We start from the raw sequence: 25,045 nt of genomic DNA on the forward strand, positions 1-25,045 counted from the left end.
ACTCTCAGTGTAAGTTTTACAAGTAGCCTTCATTATTACTGCTGAGAGTTTAACCCTACTTTGTATTCATGGAAACTAAGGCACAGAGAGGGAAAAAAAAACAGGCAAAGTTAGAAGGAAGAAACCCCACAGATGTCTATGCTGATGCTACTTTCACACTGCTGAGCTCTCTCCTAGCCACAGAGCAGCCCAGCCAGGGCACAGAAGCAGCTCTCATTAGCCAGGAGGCTGATAACCACAGGGAGATGAGATAAACCCGTGGAACAGCTGAAATGCCAACAAAAGGTCACACAGCCTGAAAACCACGGCACTTCAGGGCTTCCACGAACAACCTGAAATAACTGTCACAATGGCTTCCTCAAAGAGCAGCCTTTGGGGGCAGCACAAGAACTGTATCTACCATGTCTGGGGGGAGGAAAGAACGGAAATCAAAGGGAGACAGGCACATCCCACTGTCCTGAGGAGTGTGACAGCTGGCACACCATCATCCAGGGTGTAGAGAAATACTCCTGGAGAAAAACACTTTCTGGGAATAGGTCATCAAGATAAGTGATCCCAGGTGCTTCACCCACAAGACTCAGTGCCTGAACATTTTATCTTTTTTCCATCTTTCACCTCTGAACTGATCTTGACTCATCTAAGGAAGATGCTGATACCATAAAAGTGCAGCCATTCACAAAGCAGCAGCAGGAACACGAGCAATAAAAGGGCTGCAATCACTTGCCTGACCCCCACAATGAAAACAGCTGTGATCTGACAGAACAGATGATTTCTCTTGAAACAACTTTTCCTTGGCTGGCTTGCTCCTGCCCCACCATGTCCCCAGCAGTGCTGCCACCCTAAGCCAAGGGCTAAAGCATTGGACTGCACTGCCAGTTACTGTACACAGGCTGGAAGGAACACCACAAGCTGACTTCAGATATCTCATTATATTGGATTGCTCTTAAAAACAAACCTGCACGTGGTGTTATGCATACCAGCTTTACAAATCAAGCATAGTACACATATCAACACCACTGAATAAATTATTAAAATGGAAATTCATAGCCCAGACATATGCTTGGATTGCCTAAACAAGTAGAATTTTATTTTACATTAGTATCTCTTCTAGTCAAATGCATGAAATAGAAAAGAATCAGTTAGATAAACAAATCTGTCATTTGTATCAATAAAGTATTTTACTATAAAGGTTATATATTCTAATTAATAAGAATATTAACATTTAAATTATTTCTGACTACTTATGGTCCAGAGAAAAAAGCCAGCATATGTCCTGCAAAGCACTTTCAGCCTACCTAGTTAAGTAGTTTATCACAAGTATGCTTTGGAAGAAATTAATTAGCTCATTAGGTTTAACTAATAGTTTGTTTAGCTTTCCTTTGACAAAAGCGACATTTTAACAGATCATATTCTACTACTTCAGAAAACAAAATTTCACATGAAAAATTTCAAAGAACACCAAGTACAGCAACACACACCACCAGGAGCTATAGAATATTTTAACAGATGAATACTTCTCTGGCAACAATTAAAAATAAAAGATCCTAAGAACATAACAGAAAGATACATTGATGGACTGCAACTTTTCAGAATTTTTCAATTCCTGAAAACATACCATCAATAAAAAATTTAATTCAGGGTGAACTGACTGTGGTGAATCCAAAGTGTGCTTTACCTTCTTGTTATCATGATAACACACTTTTTGTTTTAAAATAACCATATTTTAAGGACTTCAGCAATTTTCTTCTCCTGAGCTATACTGTTTAAAAAAAATAGATCATTGTCTGGTAATCAATCACCTGCCATATTTATCAGCTTTCATATTTAATTTTCTAAATTAAGGGACAGCTGTGAAAGGATTTAAAAAAAGGGAAGGCTGATAGAAGGCTTTGGGAACTAGTGCTACACAAAAATCACCAAGTCAGCCTTCTTACCTTTCTGAGGCTATTAGATTGGCAAACTAAGGTCCCTTAATGACATTCACCCCACCCAAGCCTGTTTTTCTCATCAGAATGACCCCGCCTGTTTCCTCTGCACGCCACAGCCCACGCCAAGACTCTTCATTGTTCAGAACAAGCTTAAGAAACACTAAGAATAACCTCATCATTTCTATCCACTCCTTCTGCACTTCACCTGAAGTATGAATCTGCCACTGATGTAAGGCTTGTATTAGAGAAATTTTCCCATTTAGGGATCACACTTCTATAAAATGATACAGAATGGAAACATTATGTTAGTATTTATTACGACTTTTAAAATTACTTTCCATACCTTCATTGTCCAGTTCCCTGTTCACTCTTTGCCTCTTAAATTGCAAACAGTGCTTACAGAAGAGCTGGAATTAACTTCACATAACAAGTCTAACAGCAGTCCAAGCAGCATTACAAGATGCCATGTTTCCATGACCATGCTCAAGACACAATGCTGCACCTATTCAGCTCCTGAGCTGCTTCTGCCACCTGTCCACAGGGACAAACACAATGCTGCTCTTCCTACCAGACACCTGCTTGTCAGACAGTGTTTGGAAATCACCTGCTCATTTCATAAAGACAAACTTAAGTGTCTGCAGCTACCCACAGCTCTCTGTCACTACAATATTACTGACCTCAAGATGGAATATTCAATATGCCATCCCTCAGAACTTGGTATCATCCAGTCCTCCCCCATAAATTTATTTTTATCCATCAGAATTGGTTTAATAAGATATTTTAGAAGGAGTTATTGGACATCTTAAGTTGATATTCAGTGACACATGAGGAATCTCACTGGCAAGGGGTAGACTCATTCTTGGCTAGTGGAAAGGCTTACAGCAACCAGAACAAGAAAAGCAAGAAAAGATGGCCTTCTCTTCTTCTGGCTCCCAACAGCTCTGGAGACTTATATCCACAAAATCATGGGTTTAAAAAAATTATTAGTACAGCCATCCACAGAATAACAAGCAAACTATTGAGAATTATGACACAAAACCTATTCAGGTTATTTTCTGAGTCACGCTGTGTGACACAACTGCAGGATCCAGCAGCAAGGGTAGGGCTATATAATCCATAAGGCAATATAACAAAAAGCCACGTTAGAGGGAGAAAGGATAAGAAGTTCACCCTCTGCACAGTCAAGAAGGCCCTTCTCCAGTCTCGAGGAAGCAGAAGTCACCTTTTCTTGCCAAAGCATTGGATTATTTAAGGTGCACAAAAGGTTATCCCTTTTTCTCACCCCTAGAAGAGGTTCCCTGCCCATACCCAGCTTATATCCTTTAAACACCAAGCCAACCAGTAGGGGCACTGGCCTAGAGAAAAGAGAGTGTACAAATACATGCACACACGGGGAGGAAGGATTAGTTCAGAAGATGCTTTGTCCATCATGTTTATTAGGAGTTGATCAGAAAACACCTCATGAATTTCTTAAGAAACAAAAAGCTGAATTCTAAAAACCCTCTTATCCAAATATTTGCATTAAATTGTTTGAGGTTAATTTCTAGTCTTGAGAGGAGCATGGAAAAGCAGAACTGCCAACCACCCCCAGTCAGGCTTGGAGGAAGTAAGCAAGCATTTGAACTGGCACAGCACTTCACATTTTCTCAGTCCTCTCTAAACACTGGCCAACCAACACAACAAGAGCTTCCTTATATAGTTTATATACAAAACCACCGGACCAGTAAAACAAGTACAAATTGATAATTCTGAAAATAAATAAATAAGCTTACTGGCTATTGGAAGCTTACTACATTTTATAAATTTCGCTGTAAGTTTAGCTTTCATTTCTAGTTCACACTGTACCAGAACCCATGTAAAAATAATCTGTATAAATACACAAAGAGAAATGACACACAGAGACACAAACACTACACATATTGGCTGTGAAATACACTAGATATGAAATTTTGAAACTAAACTGTAGCTATGCAGCATTTCAAGAAAACAAAAAAATAAAAAACAGATCTTTATGTAACTGCATTAAAATGTATAAAATTATTAAATACAGGTTATGTTCTTTGACATTTTTTATAATTTAATTATCTATTTACCATCAAATTTAAAAAAAAATTGCCAGGCTTAATCCTGATTTAACCTCACCCTTAATTATTAAAAATAGTTAAGCACTTACCATAATGTGATTGAAATGCCTGTGGTTTTACGACCTGATTACAGTGGTTACACATCACCAAATAGAAATCATCATGAGCCGGGCAAAGACCAAATATTGGCATATCTAAAAACAAAAAGACAAAATGGCATCTCTCAGCTGCTGACAATTATAGAAAAACAGTTTAATTACAGAGCCATGACACTAGTGTTGAATCAAAATTTTAGAGACATTTGTATCAAATTTGAAAATGAGGGAAAAAAAGAGCATATAATGCAATAGATAATTTTGTGCTGGAATATTACAAAAGCAAAAATCTTACTACAAAGATACATGTAAAATGAGTGATTACTTGTAGAAAACATCTATTAGAAAACTGATTTAGGACTGATTATTTTATACCAGATGCAATAATGCAATAAAAAAAGACTGACTTCAATTGAGACAAACACCACAGAAGAGGGGATGTTTTATGTATTCTGAAAAGGGCTTTAGATTTTATTCCAATGTCATTAAATGAATTCAAAAGTGAACTTCATTTGCTATTTAATTTTTTTAAACCATTTTAAGCACACAGTCATTCACCGGGCAGAATTACATGCCTAATGGTTTTATTTGTTTAACAGTGCATTATAGTCCAGCCATCTGCTGCCAGAGATCCATGGAACAGCTACACAGGAGACAGAACCAGAGATAACAGTATGTCAGAGCATGTGTGGATTGCAGAGATAACACACATACTTGGAGACTTTTACAAATAAAATTAGTTTCTACAATTTTACTTTGAAGAATACAGTTTATTAAGAATATATTTAACAGTTATAACTGCATTCAGAGACTACTGGAGCAATAAACTCAGCATTCACTACAAAACTTAAAGGTATATTACATTTATATAACTAAAATGTTATTCAATCATTTAAAGACAAAAAATGGAAACTGCAAACATAATATGTGGCTGTGGATCTGTAACACTATATAAAGGTTAAAAATCGACATAAGCAAACTTATTTTCTTATAAAAACCCTCAAGTAATAGATTTATCTTAATAGAAACTTAGAAAATGAGTTAAACTTGTTTACTTTTGTGCTAGAACTGAACGCAGAATTTTTACAGCTACTAATTTGCCTGTGTATACTTTTAGCAACATCCACTGCTTTGTCCATTAACAGTACAGAAATTATGAAATAAATTGAGTGTGTTTCACATTAAGTGTGCCATGATTCAAGGTAGCTGCTCAGAGAAAGACACCATCAGCCCTGTCCACTTTCTCACAGACAGAGAATATATCCACACCAAAACTACTTCCAGAATTAGTATGTATCTTCATCATAAAAAAATTCAATACTTTTATTTAGAAGACATAAGGTTTATCCCACATTTTCCACACATCTTACTAGTGCTACACAAAATTAAGCATGACACCTGCAATAACAGCACCAACTGGATTTTGCAGTTGGATGTAAATGCAATGACCAAAGACATCTAACTTGGCTGAGATCACAGTTACCCTCACCTAAATCACAGACACTTTTTCACAACTGAGGTTACATCAAATAAACAACTCATCTTGTTTGCACTGTAAGTAGCAACTCTTGCTTATTTATTTATATGATATTTATTGAAAAAAGCATGAAATCCTGTGACACACCCAACTACTGCAAGCCAGGCAAAATTAGTAAATATATGCTGAGGGGAGGGGGGGGAATCAGATAGGAATAATAAGCTTCTATTTTTCACTATCTACTTTCTGTGATGTAATATCAAGCTATGTACAAAAAGACGCATAGGCTTAAATGTCATTGCTAATATTTCATGCAGGAATATTCCCTTTGGGTATGCCCATGTATCCAAGTTTATACACACAAGCAAATACTCCAGGGTCACTTTCACCAATAGCTGAGGTGAATGGGACAGTGACAGCATGCACTGCCTGATATTTACATTGTTAACAGCCCACAGAGAGGCTGCTCCTGCCTGATGGCCACACAACTGTAAATCCACACCCTGGAACCTGTTCCCATAGCTGTGCCTTTCAGACCCTGCTGGATTCTCAGACTTTGCACCAGCTTTACTCAATGCAGGGGGAATTGTTAACAGCAGAGAAGGACTGCAAGATAAAGCACTGCTTCAGACCAGTCAGAGACACCACATCCATGTGCCATCACTCTAAGAAACCTTCCATGAATATTTGCTGGTAATACAGAACTGCAATTTTAAATGATAACTGAGACAAATTGACAGAAATTGATGTAAAAATAAAGTGTTTTCCTAGTTCAGTTTGAGGATCCCAAGAAATTGGAATAATTTACAAAGGTCCTTTACACTGTGAAACGCCTTCAGTTTTAGAATCTTAGCTCCAGGTGACAGAAAGCAATGACAATGCCAGGAGAAATACACAAACTCACAAAGGACCATTCTAAGAGTAAAATCACTTGACACAGAGAAAAGAATTTGCTGCACACACCAAATCACAACCTGATTTCAAAGGAAGTCATGCACAAGACTCCAGCCAGATCACACAAATCAATGCAAAAGCTCTTGTACCCCACAGTGGTCTCCTACAGCACTGATACCAGAATAACAACTCAACCAGGGAGAGAGTAGCAAAGGTAAGAGGCCTAAATGCAGTTTAACAATGGCTTTGAAACTGTAAAGAGGTTTGACCTAACCAAGATTATTTAAGGCTACTGGAAGAGACCTGAGCTCACATTTCCCAATCCAGGAGCCTCATTTTTAGGCAGGTAAGCTCTCACATCTTTAATGTGCCCCATGCCATTAGTTGAGCAGGGCAAGAGCAGGTTTCAGGGAAATCTTACTTCTCTTTCTGTGTTCCAACAGGACAAACACCTATGTGGCACTGTTAGGGAGTGACAAATTACCAGGAGTAGGTGATGGGTGCCCAATTTTTCTGTCCCCCTGTAAGCCATTTATGAAAGTTCACATATATTGTGCAGTTGGTATTCTAACATCTAATACTTGACACCTGAGCCACTTCATGACATGCACATTCTCTGTTTAGAAGTCTAATGAAGTTTCTAGTATTTCACCAGTGTCATCTCAATGCACTGTTACTCTGGGTTTGAAGATTACCTTCTGAAATACTTCACTTTGTAAAGCCTGTGCCTCTCAGGGAAGAGCCTGGCAACTGTGATTCATATGTTCCTCTTTCAAAGCTGGGCTCATTTAACTCTCTCCATCTGGGAATATTTTTCAAGGTCAAACTAAAAATTTAAATCAAGACCTCAAACTTTCCATGTATTTTTCCATAAATACAGTATTCATTGTATCAACATACAGATACTACTATAAGAACTGTTAGTTACATTAATTCTATTAACACCAGAAAGAAAAACAACTTCATTTACCTCCATAATAGGAAGCCTCTGGACACTGATCTCCAGAATTCACTTCTCCTTTCAAATGTAACTGAATTTTTAGAAAAACAACTTTAAATGATGCATTACTGCACTCTTTACCAAGAGCAGAACAAGCCCATGTCATACACAATTCTGAAATAACTGCATCAGTTGCTGAGCATGTAATAAGGAAAATGCTTCTTACTTGGAAAAGGTCAATGTAGCATCATTTTCTAACAAAAAAAGAAAAAGCAACAATGGATAATTTGGCATACTGTACATCAAGTAAAATGGAGCTCAGCATGCTTCATCTGGAAAGTTTTCTTACACTGATCTGCCATCTTTTCTTCTCTGAAACACATTGTGGAAACACACAAATGATTGAATATTTTCTTAGAATTTTCAGCATTCTCTTTCAGGACAGCTACACTGAAGAAACTCATGCTCATTAAAACTAACTGTGCCTGCATACTCTCAATCCCTCATTTCTATTACTTAATATCACACATAACAGAACACATAAAACAGGCTGAAACTACCTCAGAGAACAGGCCAGCAGCTTGCATTTAATTACCCACTAGATTTCAGTGACTACCACAGCTATCTATTTTAATTGGATTTTTCTTTTCTAACTCCCCAAATGTATCAAATTTCCTATAAATCTTGTATCTTTTCAGACTGGGACCATTGCACAGTCCATCTATCCTAGTACCTAATAAGACAACATCCCTTCTAGAAATGAAATTAAATATCAACAAAAAAAGTGAGGCTAAGATCCTCTCCAGAACAGCAACTGCTGGAGGAAAGGAAAGAGTAAAGGCAGCCTGTGTGCAGAGACCAGAACAGCAGTTTCCTATTTGCCAGAAGTCTGCTTACTGCAATTCAAAGAAGGTGGAGAATGAAAACTGAATCAGAGAAAGAGAAAGCAATACTACCAAGAGGTGAAAGGGCAAAGAACAAACTATCAAGGTTATAACAAAAGAATAGAAAGCTTGATCAAAAAAAGCAAAAGGAGTATGTAAAAGTTCTGCAGAAATATTTTTAAGCCAGAGCATTGCTAATGCTCATTCTCCCCTATCCAATATATTCTCAGCATAAACATCTGCTTATTAAGATAAGTTTTAAAGTCCAAGCCTGATTTACAACAAATATGTACATGCTACTCACCACTAAGTGTAATTTGACAATGGACATTGTAGGCTGATGCCTGATGTGAACAGTAAAATGTTTTGGCTACAAAGATTCCACAGAACAGCATAACATGCCTTCACCACTACAACAACCTGGTTATACTTCCAGAAAAATTTTAATCACTATAGTTAGTATTAGATGCATCAAAATCACAATGCCCTACACTATTAAATTTATACTGACAGCCCAGATATAACTCCCTATTATCTTTACAACCTCCCAAACACAGAATTTGTTTTTAGTGGAGTCTGATCCAAATCCACCTTAAGTAAATGTACCAACTTGTATCAATTTACTAGGTTTTACATTGACATCAGGGAATTGTTTCAAGTACTATATAAGGAAATTGTAAATAGATCCCATTATTTTGAAATGTTGCCAAAATCTGGATTGTTTGAACTATTTACTTCACAGTAAGTTTAAATTATGTCCACCAACAGCTATCTTGAATACATTTGCTCTGTACTAGCTGGGTTTTGTCTTCTCATTAGAAGGTAATTAGTCTTGATCACACTAAGGTAAAAAATATGCCAGTACACCTTGTTTTAACTTAACTACTAGATCTCTTTCCCTACAGGCACACTTGTAGTAGAATTTTTATTTAAGAAAACACAGCTCTCCACTAACATCTGAGAAATTTTTGAAAAGGGTAAAAAACACCAGAGTTGTAGTAACAAAGTGTTGACATCTTGGAGGAAAAGAAATTTTGTGATAACTCTCATAATTTGCTTGTAACACATGTCTCAGGTACTGTCAGATCCTGATAAAGTAATAAAAATATTTCTGTTGTTTTACCCTTTATGGCTGTGGTGAACATGTAATTTAGTATGTGAAAGAAGATAAAACCTCCCAGATTACTATTTTTAAGAGTTTGTGATCTGAGGAAGAGGCACGAGGAGGGAGAAGGAAGGCAGCTAACCAGCACCGAGGACCACATGAAACAAACTGTACCAAAACCAGGCAAATTTCAGAGAGGAAGCTCAGCTCTGCTACCACCAGACTTGGAGCCAGCCCAAAAACTGAAACTTCTGCCAAGAAATCTGCACATCAGGTAAGCAGTAGAGTCACTGCTGAATCTATTGCTGACATTAAGTGTCAATACCAAATATTCTTCAGGCAGAAGGAGAATCTTGGCTGCAAACTGAGGCAGCTACAAACAGCACTGCAATGTACCTTAACTAACCTGGTTATCTTAAGTAAAGCTCTCATCTATTTAAGGTAATATAGGTCCTCATTTTAACTGATATCAATGTTTTATTAAAAAAAATTAAGTGATCCAAGTTAGGTCCTCGAAACTTCCTTTTTATACACAGATACTTCACTTTCTGCAACTAAACCATCATTTTCTAAACAATATCTTCCAAACTATTTTGGAGAAACACTCAAGTGCTTATCATTCATGAACAGATGTGGTTTTGTATACTTATCAATGCTGACGTAAAATTAAACTACTGCACTTTTTTTACTGTGTACCATGCAAGATGATAACAAAAGAAGAATATTTCTAAACACATATTGTGAACAAAATAACTAAACCCATATAGAAATTAGAGTACTCTGGTTTACACAAGTTTGGAACCAAAGCAAGAGATTCTAGCAAAACATACTTGAGGGTATTCTGCAAAATTTCAAGTAATGAACACTTAGGTATTAATAGAACACAAGTATTTTATGAACCATATGTGCAGGCCTAACCAATTTGTGCCTGCAGAGAACATACATATAACCAAATGAACAAAACATAAAATGATCAAATCTACACCCAGAAACACTGGTTTTTAAAAAAATCTCTCCCATAAGGTTTATGCTCATGTTGCCTCAGATACAAAACAGCCTTTTAATACAAAATAAAACAAACCAAATGCACATTCCCATATCTGAGCTGTCTCATTTAGGTTCAGAGGGAAGCACTGCTGAAGTATTTTCTTCAACGTTACCCTTCTTTAAAATTCCTTGCCAACTCCACTCTGTACATTAAATAACTTACATTTCCTGCACATACAGCTTTGGAAGTCCAGCTACTTGAGGGGACATTTGAAAGGCAGAGCTCTCCTTGGGTTCTGAGCACAAGTGCATGAACTTTGTTTCACTGGTAGTTGCTGATTGATCAGCTGAAGGAAGGAACAGCTGAAGACTTGATTAACTGTTTTGACTGTGTTTTCCACTTCAGCAAATACAGCAATTACCCAGCATTTTATTGAATGCTCAAACCTCAAAGTTTTGGCTCAGGGAAATGACTTTCAGTTCAAGACCAAAAAACCCCACTATCTGGTTTAACTAGGCACAGGAGCTGCATGACAAGATTTGCTCACTGTCATAAATCTCTACTAGTGTTAGAACACTTGGTTCATCTCTAAAAGGGGTGTCCTCTCTGTTTGGTGTCCTTTCAAAACTCAGTTCAGTCTGTCTTTCCAAAGCTACAGCTCTCTAGATTTTACTTTGCTTTTTCCAAATTCAGATTGCCCTGCTGAAGGGGCAAAGGATGACCTACCTCTTTTCCATAGGTGCAGCTGTGTTGCATTCCCAAAACCCCATCCCCTTGAGCTTCACCTCCAGCAGGAAGGTTTGCTGCAGGCAGCAGCACTCCTCTGTGCACACACAAATCCAAACAGCCATCCTTGTGCAAGGCTACTGGCACAGCAATTCCCCCAGAGCCCTTCCTCCCTCTCTCTGCCAGGATGCAGATTGAAACACTAAATTTTAGTTCTCTAAAATTTAACAGTTCTGGGAAATGTCTGTGTCTTTTATCCAAGGATAAAAACTGAGCAACAGATACCAAAGAGAAGTGTGTCATGCACACGTGCACCTGCAGCCTACTGCACAGCTGGGAGTTCTAATTTTAGGCTCCCAAGATTTCAATGTTCCTGTAATTATATATAAAGCATATTAAAGTAGACATCTAAGTATTTAGTTAAATTCTTTGTACGTGAATTCATCTGCACACAATTAATTTCTTTGAAAATTGAACACAAAACGCATGTCAAATTCTTCATTCAAGCTATTAAACAGGTTTTCTAAGTTGATGGTACAGAATAATAAATAATTTCAGTGAAGAAGCTTACAGAAGATTGTCTGTAGAAAGACTGATGAGTAAATTTCTCAATGAAACACAAGGAGCATATTTTAATCTGAAAAGCTTTATAAGTCTCCCCACTCACATCGTATCCTGTTACATCAATTTTTCATCAGCAACTTGAATGAAGTCAGTCATCTGCAAAAACCATTCCCATTTACTTTTTAATGAGTTTTCAGGCCTAAAGATATTTTTAATTTCTCCAACCAATTTGTATATTACACAAATGTTGAACACATAATTTGTCATGTAAGATATCTTCATTCAAAGTCATGCATTATTTTTAGTTGGCATGATCTCATAGTGCCACTGCTGTATTTTGGGAAAGCCAACAAACAATTATTTATGTTTTTCTGTAAAAAACCCAAACAATTCTAAAATAGCTTAAGGAACCCTCAAAAATTAATCGAGTTTTGCAATTATGACACAAAAATGAAACTGGATTCAGGGAATAAAAACCCTATAATTTGAACAGTAAAATTAAAATCTGGACTAAGCTAATACGAAAGTGTACACAGAAACACTTCAATTATTATGCAGAAAACCTACCATGAGGGGGGAGAAAAGTTCTGGATAAGCCACTAGTCAAACACAGCCTCAATTAAACTGAAATAAATCACCAATAGAATATTCTAAAATGTATCTTAAGTCACAGCCTGAAGCACACTGCAATTATGAATTGTTCTAACATCAACAGGTTTGGTATTTTTCTCCTGTTTCACACACAGCACTCCATGTACTCTGCAGCAGCTGTACTTCTGGAGTAGGAAAAAGGAAGTTTGTTTTATTTAAACCTAAACTCACAGTTTACATAAAGCTGCAGAAGTATTTTGATACGACGTGACTGCAAGGGGTGAACGTGTTCCAGGCTTCTCAGCCTCTCCCATCTCCTACCTAGGCATGCTTTTAAGGGAAAACAAACCTGGTGAAAGTGTGGCACTTTTGCCACTTTGCTGACTGTCCACATCCAGCCCTGTGACTGGGGGCTGGCTGCAAGTCAGTAACTGCCAGAGCACAGCAGTGACAGCCACTTCCATTGACACATTTTCTTACTAGTGGGAGCTGGAGGAACACAATGTGCCTGTGACTACATCTCTTGTCATAGAACACTCCAAAATTCAGCAAAAATTTTTTCCCTGCTACCTGGGACATGCACAGTGCTCATCTTTCCACCTTTTCCCTCTCTTCCCTGCTGGCCACAGCCCCAACTCCTGTGTGACAGCAGCAAGGTGTTAATTCCTTAACTGTGCAAAGACAACACATCTTTGTGCAAAGAACACTGAGTTTTCACATTATGCACCTGATACCCGAGGGAGCAAATCAGCATATTCAAAAAAAAAAAAAAGTAAGGAAAACAACACACAAGGACCTGTCAACTGAATTGTATATCAATATTTTCTTTTATTAGGCAAGCCAACTACCTAAAACCACCCCACCCTGCCACTCCCATTTTCTCCATGCACTGGAACATCCACCTCAAAAATAAGACTGTTTCAATCATGCCTCATACAGCCATAAGGAAACTAATGCCTGTTGATTTTCACATACCAGCTTACACTTCCTCACTCCTCTCAATTTGGCAGGCACTATTAGTTTTTTCAGTAAAATTTACTTCCTTTGCTTTGCAGATTTACTGGGACTTGATTTGATACAATAAAATAAAAATAATGTAAGTTGCACAGCAACAGGCATATAAATGTACTATAGCAAAGAAACTCCAACAGCACTGTGATAGTCAATAATATCAGAAGATAAAGTGTAAAATAAAATAGTGTTTTTGTTGTTATAGTGCAGTAAACCTATTTACTAACCTACTTGCTATGTATTTGAACACACATGTAATTACACACAGTATTTTGAACCTGGCTATTGCATACCTTTAGACAAAGAAATGTGACTATTTCAATTATCTAGCTGAGGAACTGGTAAACCCTGAGTCTTTATGTCTTACAGTTGATATATTCCAGCACATACAGAGCTACTGTCATCAGAGATTTCCTTCCAAGAGGGGACTCACCTGTTCAGAAGGGTTAGGCTTTAAATCTCTGCTAGCTGCCCTCTGACACACAGTTATATGAATTAAATAGGTAAGCAGGGAAAAAAAATCAGGCTACACATTCACAGAATAAGGTCAGTAATTTCACTGCTGGTTATTTGTGATATAACACAAACACAGTTCTGCCTAAAACATCTTTGTGGAAGTGAGTTTCTTTTATTGCTATGGAATTTTGAATTGTTCTAAAGAAGAAATTTGGGTTTTGCCTTTGCATGTCACCTACCTCCTCTTTAGATTAAACCCAATGCTATCCTTATTCCAAGATGTATTTCTTCACTGTTAGGAGATATTTGCCTTATTTTTGGATCCTGTCTTCACAAAATCTTCCAAAATTCCATCTCCAAATATTACACATAAAATACATGATATGTGTGTTACAGAGGAAAAAAAAAAAGACTTTGAAAACACTGGGTGAACAAATTTGCATCAGGTATTATTCTTCCATATCTGGCACTGGAACCACTACTGAAATCACCAATTTCACTCTTCAACAGAAAGAGGTTGGGAAGGACTGCAACTTGGAATATTTTTAAATTAAGATGTATTAAAAAATTAAGATAATTTAGATCATATTATACATGCAGAAGATCTGAAAGGACTGAACTGTTTTAAAGTAGTTTTTCTGCTCTTTCATGGTCTGGGCCTCTTTAACATAACCAGAACACCAGCCCACTTGTGATGCACACAGAAAGTAACACCTTCAGCAGAGCATAATAAAAGCAAAGGAGAAAAGAATTTGCTCAGACTACTTAATGTTTTGATTTGGTTGGTTTGGTCCAACTCACATTTTTGACAGATACTTCTAAGACTACTTCCCTCCTCTGGTCTCTCTGCAGGTAACAGTACTCATCACACTTGGGAAGAAGGTATTGGATATATATGAATGCACCTAAACACACAGTGGGAGGTGAAAAAAAGAACTTTTCTCCCTTTCTTAGGCCAGCTAGGGAGCAAAATGCTCTACTCTAAGGAAAAAGTACTGAAATAGGCACCAGCTTTAATTTGTAGACATCTCATGTCAAAAAGGACATAAAACCAATAAACTTTATTATATAAGCAGCACCACAAAGTGATCCTTATGCAGATTCAAGATTAGACATATTCAGAGCACAATTGTGCAATAAGACACAGGCAAGTGTGTCTTGTGTGGTGTCCTGCTCCCCCAGGAAACCCCCAGACCTCAAGTGGTGCTCCTGATGCATTGTGTTACAAGATGAAGCCTATTTGCAAAGGGGAAATCACAGAAGACACATGGGGTCAGTATTAAGGAACAGGCACAACAGAGAACACCGAGTTGGTATTTCAAAAACACACAGAAAAGGACACTTCAGAGCACCAGTCAACTGCCCCTGGATGACTCAGGATGAAAACAGTAAGATTAAATAGACAACAGAAAACTCAAAGGTAAACAGGATCCTTTGATATTTTAACAAATTTGTAGAGTTTACCACCCTCCAGTACACTGAAAACAAATAGAACATCCACCTTCCTGAAGCAGATAAAAGATAACTACTGCAAACATATCCAGGATAACAAAACCACGGTTTACAACAGAGGCAGATCCTCTGCCAGGCACAGCAGTTGTACACACATGACTTTCAGGACCCAGGCTGGGATCTTCAGCTCAGGCTCACTGGGAGACTGAGGCAATCTCGACTGGTGCCTATCCAGGGTAGGCAGGAAGCCAAAGCTGCTGCTGCCAAACTTGTTGATCCAGTCCTCCCTGCGCTGGCCCACAATGCACTGCTTTGGGTTTGGAAACGGCTCAAAAGCTTTTGCTTCCAGCAACAGCGTGGAACACGTGGGGAAAAATGCCAAAGGAGTCCAAGAAAGAGCATTGCCAGGCCACCATGACAGTAGGGACACCCCAAATGCTCCCGTGAGTCAATGGCATCACCCCGGGCACGGCGATGACAAACGACGCCACGCTCCCTGCAAGGCCTGGGTCACCAAGGGCAGGAAAAGTCCTGGAGGGATTAAATTATAAATAAAACTGCTGATGCTGCACCCTACCATCATGTCTTCCTATTTCATAATGAAGAGCACCATCTACCCAGGCTGTGATTTTTGCCCTTTCCTGGGACAGGGCCCTTTCTTCACATTGTTGTGGCTATCCATGAGAATTTTGGATGGTGTCAGCAGGAGGACAGAGAATTGCACTGTTGCACAGAGAACCCTTTTTGCATCCCAAGCAGTTGTAAACAAGCCTCAGATGAGACATGTTGACAGCACACTGAAGATTTTACTCCTGTGCTCTACCCTGAGGATAAAAATAGTTTTCTTATCTCCAAGAGTATCAAGCTAACACTTCAGATCATTAAATTCAGGCCACAAAAACAAGAAAAGAAACTTACAAGTTTTATTCCAGCAAATGACACAGTGGTCTGTGTCCCTACGTTTCAGGGCACAAGGTGGGAGTCAGGCAGAACCAAAAGGAAACTTCATAAACAAGGACTGATGTGTTTAGGACTTCTCCAAACACCCCATGGAAACAGTGGTGCTGAAACAGCCAGGCACAGTCAGCTGGTGTTAAAACAGATTCTACAGAAGAAATATCAGACAAGGAGAGGGCTCTGTCCAGCCTAGATACAAACCATAATCAAACTGTATCAGGTACAGCTCAGACATTGATATTTCCCCCTAAAAATCTCACAACACAACTGGTAGAAAAAGTCTTCCTCAATCACTTGGCCACAAAAAGCCCCAACCCCGTATTTAGGACAAGAATTATAATCACATATTACATTGTCTTTGGTAGGTAACACAGATATATTGAATTTGGCTTAAAACTTCTCCTCTGTAAATTACAAACTACAATGTAGAACAGAAGTTCCTTAACAAGCCGGATTTCTAGGCAGTTGATTTGAGTAACACAACTTCACAGAAATGAAAAACAAATTTGCTTTTGGGAATTCATCTTTAAGTACTTTTATGAAATAAATGCTGCCTATTAGGAAATTAATTTAGGCCTTTCCTCTCAAATACTTTTATTTAGTACCAGTGAGAGCAGGACAACTGCCATCTCTCTTAGCTGAGCAGAACAGACACATTCAAACACAGATTCTATGTTTTAAAAAACATATTATCTGAACATCTGTGTTGGTTTTGCACAGCCTGGTTTTTGGTAGTGGGGGGCCACAGAGGTGACTTCTGTGAGAAGCTGCTGGAAGCTTCCACCATACCCAGCAGAGCCAGTCCCTGATGGTTCTGAGGATGGACATGCTGCTGGCCAAAACTGGGCCAGTTACAGAGGCTGGTAACACCTCTGTGATAACAGATTTAAGAAGAAAATCAAAACAAAGTGGGACACAGTTTTTTCCTAGCCAGAGAAGAGGAGGAGGTGAGAACATGTGAGGGAAACAACATGGAGACACCATGGCCAGTGAAGGAGGGGGAGGAGGTGCTCCAGGCACCTGCAGAGATTCCTCTGCAGCCATGGTGAGACCATGGTGGGGCAGCTGAGCCCCTGGGGATCCACAGGGATGCAGAGATCCACCCCCAGCCCCTGGGGATCCCCAGGGATGCAGAGATCCACCCCCAGCCCATGGGGATCCACAGGGATGCAGAGATCCATGGGGAATGCAGAGATCCATCCCCAGCCCGAGGGGGAGCTGCCCATGCTGGAGTGGGTGGGTGCCTGAAGGAGGCTGGGATCCAGTGGGAGACCCACTGGAGAGAGGGCCCTGATTCCAGGCTGGAGCAGCCTGTCCTTGGAGGATGCATCCCATGGAAGGGTGACCCACACTGCAGCAGTTTTGGGAGGGCTGTGTGCCCATGGGGGGATTCACATTGCAGCAGGTGCTGCAGGGCTGCTGCTGCTGAGGGTGGAGCCACTCTGGAGAATTCACAGGGAACTGTCCCGCCTGGGAGGGACCCCACGGCCTCACGGGGGAAGGACTCCTGTCCTGGAGCAGCAAAAGAAACCCTCAGTGATGAACTGACCAAACCCCCCAGGCCCTGTCCCCCTGTGCTGTTGGTGGGAAGGAGGGAATGGCTGGGGGAAGAAAAGGTGTTTTAAGGACTTATTTTACTTCTCATTATCTTTGTTAGTAATAAATTCACTTCGTACCTCTAAGTTGAACTTGTTTGGCCCTTAGAGTGTTTTCTCCTGGTCCTTATCTGAACTCATCAAGCCTTCATTAAATTTTTCTCTCCTCAGCCCAGCTGTAGCAGGGGAGGGTGAGTGAGAAACTGTCATGGGTGCCTGGCATTAGGCCAGTGTCAAACCATGACACGATCCTAAATCCCAAAACTGTATTTGTTATAAACCAAAGCCTAGAAAAGCCTTCTAGTTGTCAGAGGCAAGTTAAACTCCTGTAATATATTTCTAGAGTCATTCTAATTGAACAGGAATGAAATAGATAATTTTAATATTTCCTGGGAAAAGTGGAGAAATTCTTTGGAAAATGTATTATTTTGAAAAGTGCTTTCCAAATTATTTTATATGGCTGTCTCAATAATCCAACACCCACACTGTCTGATTATTGGGAACACTTTCTATTCCTTTGACATATCCATCAAAAATACTGCCAGTTAACCCAAATCTTTGCAGCATTTGAGGCTTCTGGATATTCCACACAAGTATAGATTTCTTCTTAAGGGATAAAAGGAGTATTTGGTATGGAACACATTTATGTATACTGTATAAATGATGCTTCTTTCTCCTTTTGCCATAATTTGTAACAGCCCTCCAGTAAAAGATAAAGATAAATGATGCTGTAAGTCTTGTTCAGCATAGTAACACAAATTCAAATGGCATTTTCTCCAGTTCACAGAGTTACTAGGAACCACCTCAGGAAGGTTAGAAAAACTTCCAATTTCTATTACCTGGCCTCCTGACATAACTAATTATGAAAAAGGAAATTTTTAAAAGAATACTAAGTAATAATAGTAACAACAACAACAACTAGTTCTTACTTGTTTAGTTTTTACAATACACCACTTACAACTGGGCCTGATTTACACTGTGGTTATTCACTGACATGACATCTTTAACACTCAGAGATAACCAAGACACAAGATCTATTATGCTATACAGTCTTGTATATGCAAAAATCAGATGAGGTTCACTCTCAAAAGATACATAATTAAGCACAGTCCAATGGATTCTAGATTTCCAAACCAAATACATGATGGAAAATTAAGGTTCTCCTTTAAGCAGCCATCAACTTGTTTTGGAAACAACTTTACAGTTAGAATACAACTATTATTTCACAAGTGTTTCACTCAGCAGAGACAGGAGCTGCTTAATCCAGCATTACTAGGAGGAAAAAAAAAAAAAGATTGTAGAACCACACCCTAGGTGTAAACTGATACAAATTTTCCTCTGTAGTTTTGCCTGAAACAATAGCCAGAGGGTGTAATTTAGGGTATATACACCTTGACAAAGCCATGGCTGTAATATCTAGGGACAGACAATTAAATGTTTGCATAGTGCAGTACCTTTGGTGTCTGTCTGATGTGGGGTTGCACTGAACATGGCTCTCTCCTCTCTCACCCACTGAGCCCCTCAACCTGGGCCTACATTCTCCCTCCAGTCACAAGAAAAACTCTGCTGACTTCAGTGGCTCACAGCAAGATCCCACATCCCCAGGTAACACTTGATAAACCATCAGAACTCTCATCTTCCTACTCACAGCACCTACTATGCCACTTCTGCAGTGAATGAACAAAACCATAGACTGAAAGTTAAATTTATGAAGGGTAAAATACAACAGAATTTGATGTCCATGGAAAGCAAACATCCAATTTACTGTGTATTTATCAAAGGACTTGATTTTCAAATTTAACTCTTTAAAGCCTCCACACTTCATTTTAAGGCAAGCTGCTGTAGGACTTCCAGGCAACTGTATCAGTGAGAAAGCATCCAACCAACTTGCTTGCAAAGAAAACAATGAGAGCTCTAGATTTCAAAGCAATATGGACTTAACCTCAATTGCTCCCTACAGGATTTTAGTCCTTCAGCTCTTTTGTACATATTTTCTTCAGTGCCAGATGAGAAAGCTGCATTTTCTGTTGCATTACAGACAGTTGATGAAGATTCAAGTCCTGCTTAGCAACAGAAGGAAGAGCAGATCAAGAACACTGCATGTTTTCTGCCTATTATAATCCCCCCAGCAGAAAAACAAGGCATAACCAATTTTCCTTTTCCCCTTATATTCCCAATGAAGTTTATCCATGGGCTATGCCAAAGCTATCAGGAGTGGAGAGCAGGGTGGGGGTGAGCTTGTAAACAAACCATGTTTCTCATGTGGAACATGTTACCACAAACCAGCTTATTCCACAGGGCTGATGGGCACGGGCACACACAAGTAACTGAGCATTTGAGTATTTCTAATCTAGCTGAGTCAATAGCCCAGAGTATTTGCCATCTCCAAACCCAGCAATCATGACTCCAAGCCATGTAGGAGCAGCTGCATGTGCAGTTTACTTTGATGAAGTCACATCCTGTCATACCCTGTAGTAGTACCTGGGCTTTCCAGAGTGTCTGACCTGTCACAAGAACCCGTGTGAGAGGCACCAGCACCAGTCCTGCCTCACAGCTGCACACAGCCTGCACAAGCAGGGAAGGATTTTCACTGAGCAAAGCCTTCTAGCAGTGGGAACACAGATTACAATAAATTTATTGCCTTCTGTGACAACTGCTTTTATAATCATGCTACTCCGCTACATTAGACTCTGAATTCCCTTTGTCAGAATTCAACACTTGCTGCTAAAAAACTTGAAGTGTAAGTACAAAGCTCTATTCATCTCTGTGCTGTCACCTACATTGTAAGAATGCCTAGGAAATAACATTGAATATTATACATATGGGGAAGTTCCACAGCAGTGGATTATTTCATTCATTACACAGGAGGAGAAACAATTTTCAAGCATCCTAGAGATGATTTAGAATAGTTAATTACAAGTCAAATATTACAATGGTTTGTGAAAGATGAAATCTTTTCTGTCTTGTAAGAGACAAGAGATCACACCTATCCCCAGACAACCTTCAGCAGTTCCAGCCACAGGCTGGGCATGGCCAGGAGAGCTGTAAGAACTGGAGACATTCGCTTTTATAGATCTGCTGCAATGGAAGAAATACCTTGTAAAATAGTTACCTTAGAGAGACTAATCTGCATCCTCTTAACCCAATTTATTTAAAAGTATCCTTCACTAAGCCTTTTTGTCTTTCCTGCTCTACTTAGATGACAAAGTTACCACCTTGTATTAAAGTCACATTTCTACATATTTTTTACCTTGTTCTTTTCTCACTGAGTTTTTGTTGTTAAATATAGCACAGAAACACTACAAAACCCAATCTTTAACTAAGTATTACCAAGACATCACCTCTTCTGCACAGGGATAACCTAGCTAATCATACATATCACTTAAGAAGGATTAGATAACAGTGAATTCCTGACTGTTATGTATGTTTACAGACAACTATTTCAAAAATAAAAAAGAAAATATCCTGCCTCCTCACATATTATGGACAGACCAAGACAGTCTTGAGGCTGCACTTGCAGCCAAAGTCCCCAAGGCCTTGCAATACCACACTAATATTATGGTAATGCCTAAAACCTGCCAAGTATCTTTAAAACATATGAGATGACACAGTTCTAACTTGCAGTCTAACATCACAATATTCTATTTATAACACCTGACTCATGCCATCAGAAATAATTAAATATTGTAAACAGAACTTTAAATTTAAAGGAAAAAAAGAACCAAGTAAAAAATTAGGGCCAATCACTGCAGACAATTTCAGAAGCATCCTTTCAAATTGCATGTTTTTCAAGCAATCTCATAAAACCTCCACAGTCTTCCTAAACTGTTCAATGCAATCTTAAAGTCTCCCTGCAATTGTTTTACGATAACCAGTCCACAAAACCTTAAAACAATTTGTGTAAATAGTCAATTAAAATGCAATGAAGTGAAGAAGAGATTTATCTGATTACAGACTGTGAAGAGCTATGCAGAATGTCAAAAAAGAAGCATAGCACCTTGTACTGCTATCTTAAAATATTTATTTTGAATTTTTAAAAATTCTCACAAGTGTATTTGCAGGTAGTCAAGGATTACAGAGCCCTTTAAGCATCTCTCTGATATGATCTGACACAACAAAAAATCAACTCAACTAAGCACCTCCCAAGGCTGAATAAAAAACAAATTTAAATTTGAAATAAGATGCTGTCTCTTACTTGTATTTACAACTTAATATTGGAACAGAAGTTTCAGCAGTGCTTTAATTATTTATGGAACCTGCTGCTGGGAAAATTCTAGACCTTGGGTCTATGTGATAAAGATGCTTCTAGTGAGCCTCCCAGGCCTGGATTTCACTGCTCAGCCCTGCCCAGAAAGAGCTGAAGAAGAACAAGGGTTCATCACATGGCTCTTAGTACTGTCACAGCTCTGGTAACTTCCATTAATAGCAATTAATATAATCAAACCTCAAAGCTTCTGCTGAATGCCCTAGAGGTTCACAGAGCCTTTATTTTTTTTATCCCCAAGATATATTAACTGTCAAAGATCAGAAGTTCAGCTGTTACCAGGTGACACAACGCTGAACAGAGTTTGCTCCCACCTGCTCTCCTGACTAATTCCTACTGTCACTAAACCTCTCAGAGTGCCTTCTGAAGGTGCCCACCAAAACCTGACAATCTGCATTCCCACAGAAAACTCACTGCTTGCTTTATTAAGACAGAATATTCTAAAAGCTGTAAGACTGGTACTGTGCTACATCACCCCACAGCCAACACCAATTCTGACCTGGGACCCAGGTTACAGATGTTCTGTCCTCCTCCTCCTCCTCTACTTTGTTGCCAGTTAACTCTAAGTTATGGTGACATTAGAAATGAAGTGCTTGATATAGACAGCAGCAAGGGATTCACCTCTCAAAGGATGTAACACACCCAAAAATACCCAAACAAACTAAAAAAGGGGCTGTATGTGTGAGTGAAAGAATGAGGTGCTTAAGCTCTAGTAAAGACACCATAGTTTCAGCACGCACTGAATACGCTTAAAAAAAACCCACTGAATTTTAAATTGTCTAGCCAAATCTCTTTTTCTGTTCCCCATATTTTTATTTTCTCATCTGAGATGCCATAGTTTCTTTTCTTATAATTTTAAGTATTTCAAATTTATTTTATGAGTCAGTATAAGAATACAAGAGACTTATCCCAACCACTTCAAAAGGGTTGCACAAATTAATAAGTAATGGTGTATTTAATGATGATGTACATGGGTTGTATCTCTCTGACTCTCAAATACAGATTTGGGGGTGGGGATGGCTTGGTTTTGGGTTTCTTATTTTGGATTTTCTCCCCATGTTCTTGTTTTATTTAAAGGAACATTCATGACAACCTTTAGCAATTGGTTGAGGGGAGAGTCAAGAGTTCTTTGGTGGTGGGAGAGGGTTAGGCCCTCAGCCCCAATAAACAACTTTGGTCCTCACTGTTTCTATCCACAGCCTCTCTACTCTTTCACAGAGCAAAATGAGCCAACCTGTTGTTAAATTTTGCAAGAAGCAACAGTTGCCTCTGTTGAAGCCTGTCAAAGTTACCACGCATGAACTATACACTCACAGGCACAGCTCTATTTAGAGATGCTCTTTGCAACAATGGGCTAGAAAAATCCTTAAAAGCAAACTAAATTCAGCACAAGTTAGCAAGGATCTCCAGAAAAACTGTTTCAAGCACTGATTACGAGGTTTGACATGAAAGAATAATTTTTTTTCAAATCAAACAGTGTCAGGTACTACAGACACATCAAACTCCTTTTAAGATCTGCTGCACCTCCAAGATGAACTGAGTGACTGAAAACATTTTGGCTGCATCTGATGGCACTTGCTCCCACTATCACACACGTTTGGAAGATGCACTTCAGCAAAGTTTCATTTTAAAATACAGGAAAAATGCATGAAGAGGATGAGATTTTTTGCCTTGCTGTTTTGGAATTCATCTACATATTACAATGCAACATGCTATCCTTGCTTCATCACAGCACAAGTGAGTGGCAGGGGATTCACACCTTCAGCTGGTTCACAAGGCAGTAAGTAATTAAGCGACTGCATGAGCCAAAAGATTGTCACATCAATTACATATGAAAATAACTAATGAGCACAATTGCTTCTAACATGTTCTTACCTTGATAGGATTGCTCAGCAGAAGAAGGTTTCAGTATACAAAGTCAAAGTAAAGTTTAAGGCTTATTTTAAAGTAAAATCTTCCCATCCCAATGGGTATCCCTCTCTCACTTCCATCTCCTGGGGATTTTCCATACCAAGAGCAAGTCAAGTCCATTGGGCCCATATCTTATTCCTGCAGCTGATTTCTACATCAAAGCTCAGTGTGGACTGTTACTGTCTCAAAAAGCAATATATAGGAAAGTATCCAGCCAGTTTCTCACTTTGATGAAGGTCAGTGAGGATCCCAGCAGGAATGATTTAATATTATGTATTAGCAGAACAGAAAGCATGTAAGAGCAGTGAAAAAGAAACATGGAAGTACATGGAGACACAAACACTGGGAGTTTGGGAAGCCCAAATTCAAATTCTAGTTCTTACTTCAATGTGAGCTTGGTTATGACAAGGAGGGTTAGATACAGAAAAAACCCCATGTTTTCTGATCCCTGCATGAACTAGCATCATTAACAGGTATTAAGGACTCATCAGGCTTCACAACCACTAAAATGCTGAGAGAGGAGCTGCCTGATCAGCAAATACAAAGTGCCACTGACAAAGGTGTGTCTGAAATTCTGCTTCTCTCCACTGCTTGCCCTGGAATTACAGAGTTACATCCTCCTTTATTCCTTTAAAATAGCATCCATCATTCTTTGCCTTTAAAGCTTAACAAAAGGAGAGGCTGGCAATGTTAAAGCCCCTTTTCTAATACAGGGTTACAACAAGAGGAACACTCACTCTTCATTCAGGAGACTCAAACTCTCAAACAGGAGACTTCAGCTGGTGAGGCTGAAATCCACCTCCTGCCAGCAGGCATGCCGAGGATGAGGCCTTTCCCACCAGGAGATGCAGAGAACAGCACATGGGAAAAGAAACAACTACCATCCATAGCCCAGTGGGGACACAGGCCAGTGGGAGCCTGACAATTGCTAAATAAAGAAAATGGTTCTTGGTTTTGAACCCAGTTCTAGTATGTGGGCTGTAAAGTCATGTTCCTTCTTCTGCTCCCTCTCCAGGCCATGAATATTTAATTATTTTATGCAAACTGGAAGAGTTGCAATGCAAGGTTAAATTAGCCTAAATAACCTTGAAATCCTTTTGTGAAGCCGGGCCTCAGAGTCAAC

The 25,045-nt window shown here is 39.0% G+C and overlaps 1 protein-coding gene across 8 annotated transcripts in view; it reads right to left on the reverse strand.

Moving 5' to 3' along the window:
- Window positions 1-25,045, reverse strand: part of ATXN7 (ataxin 7) — an 87,040-nt gene that overhangs the window by 32,391 nt on the left and 29,604 nt on the right. For 7 of the 8 annotated variants that reach the window (XM_071439438.1, XM_071439439.1, XM_071439437.1 and 4 more), the window contains one exon: window positions 4,102-4,206. The exons of the other annotated variant lie outside the window; for it this stretch is intronic. In XM_071439438.1, coding sequence (XP_071295539.1) covers window positions 4,102-4,206 — 105 coding nt within the window. The remainder of the gene's footprint in view (window positions 1-4,101; window positions 4,207-25,045) is intronic. 8 annotated transcript variants of the gene reach the window in all.

This window comes from Agelaius tricolor, unplaced genomic scaffold, assembly GCF_023055355.1.
Source record: "Agelaius tricolor isolate 1412-34295 unplaced genomic scaffold, bAgeTri1.0.p SCAF_14, whole genome shotgun sequence".
Classification (NCBI taxonomy): domain Eukaryota; kingdom Metazoa; phylum Chordata; class Aves; order Passeriformes; family Icteridae; genus Agelaius; species Agelaius tricolor.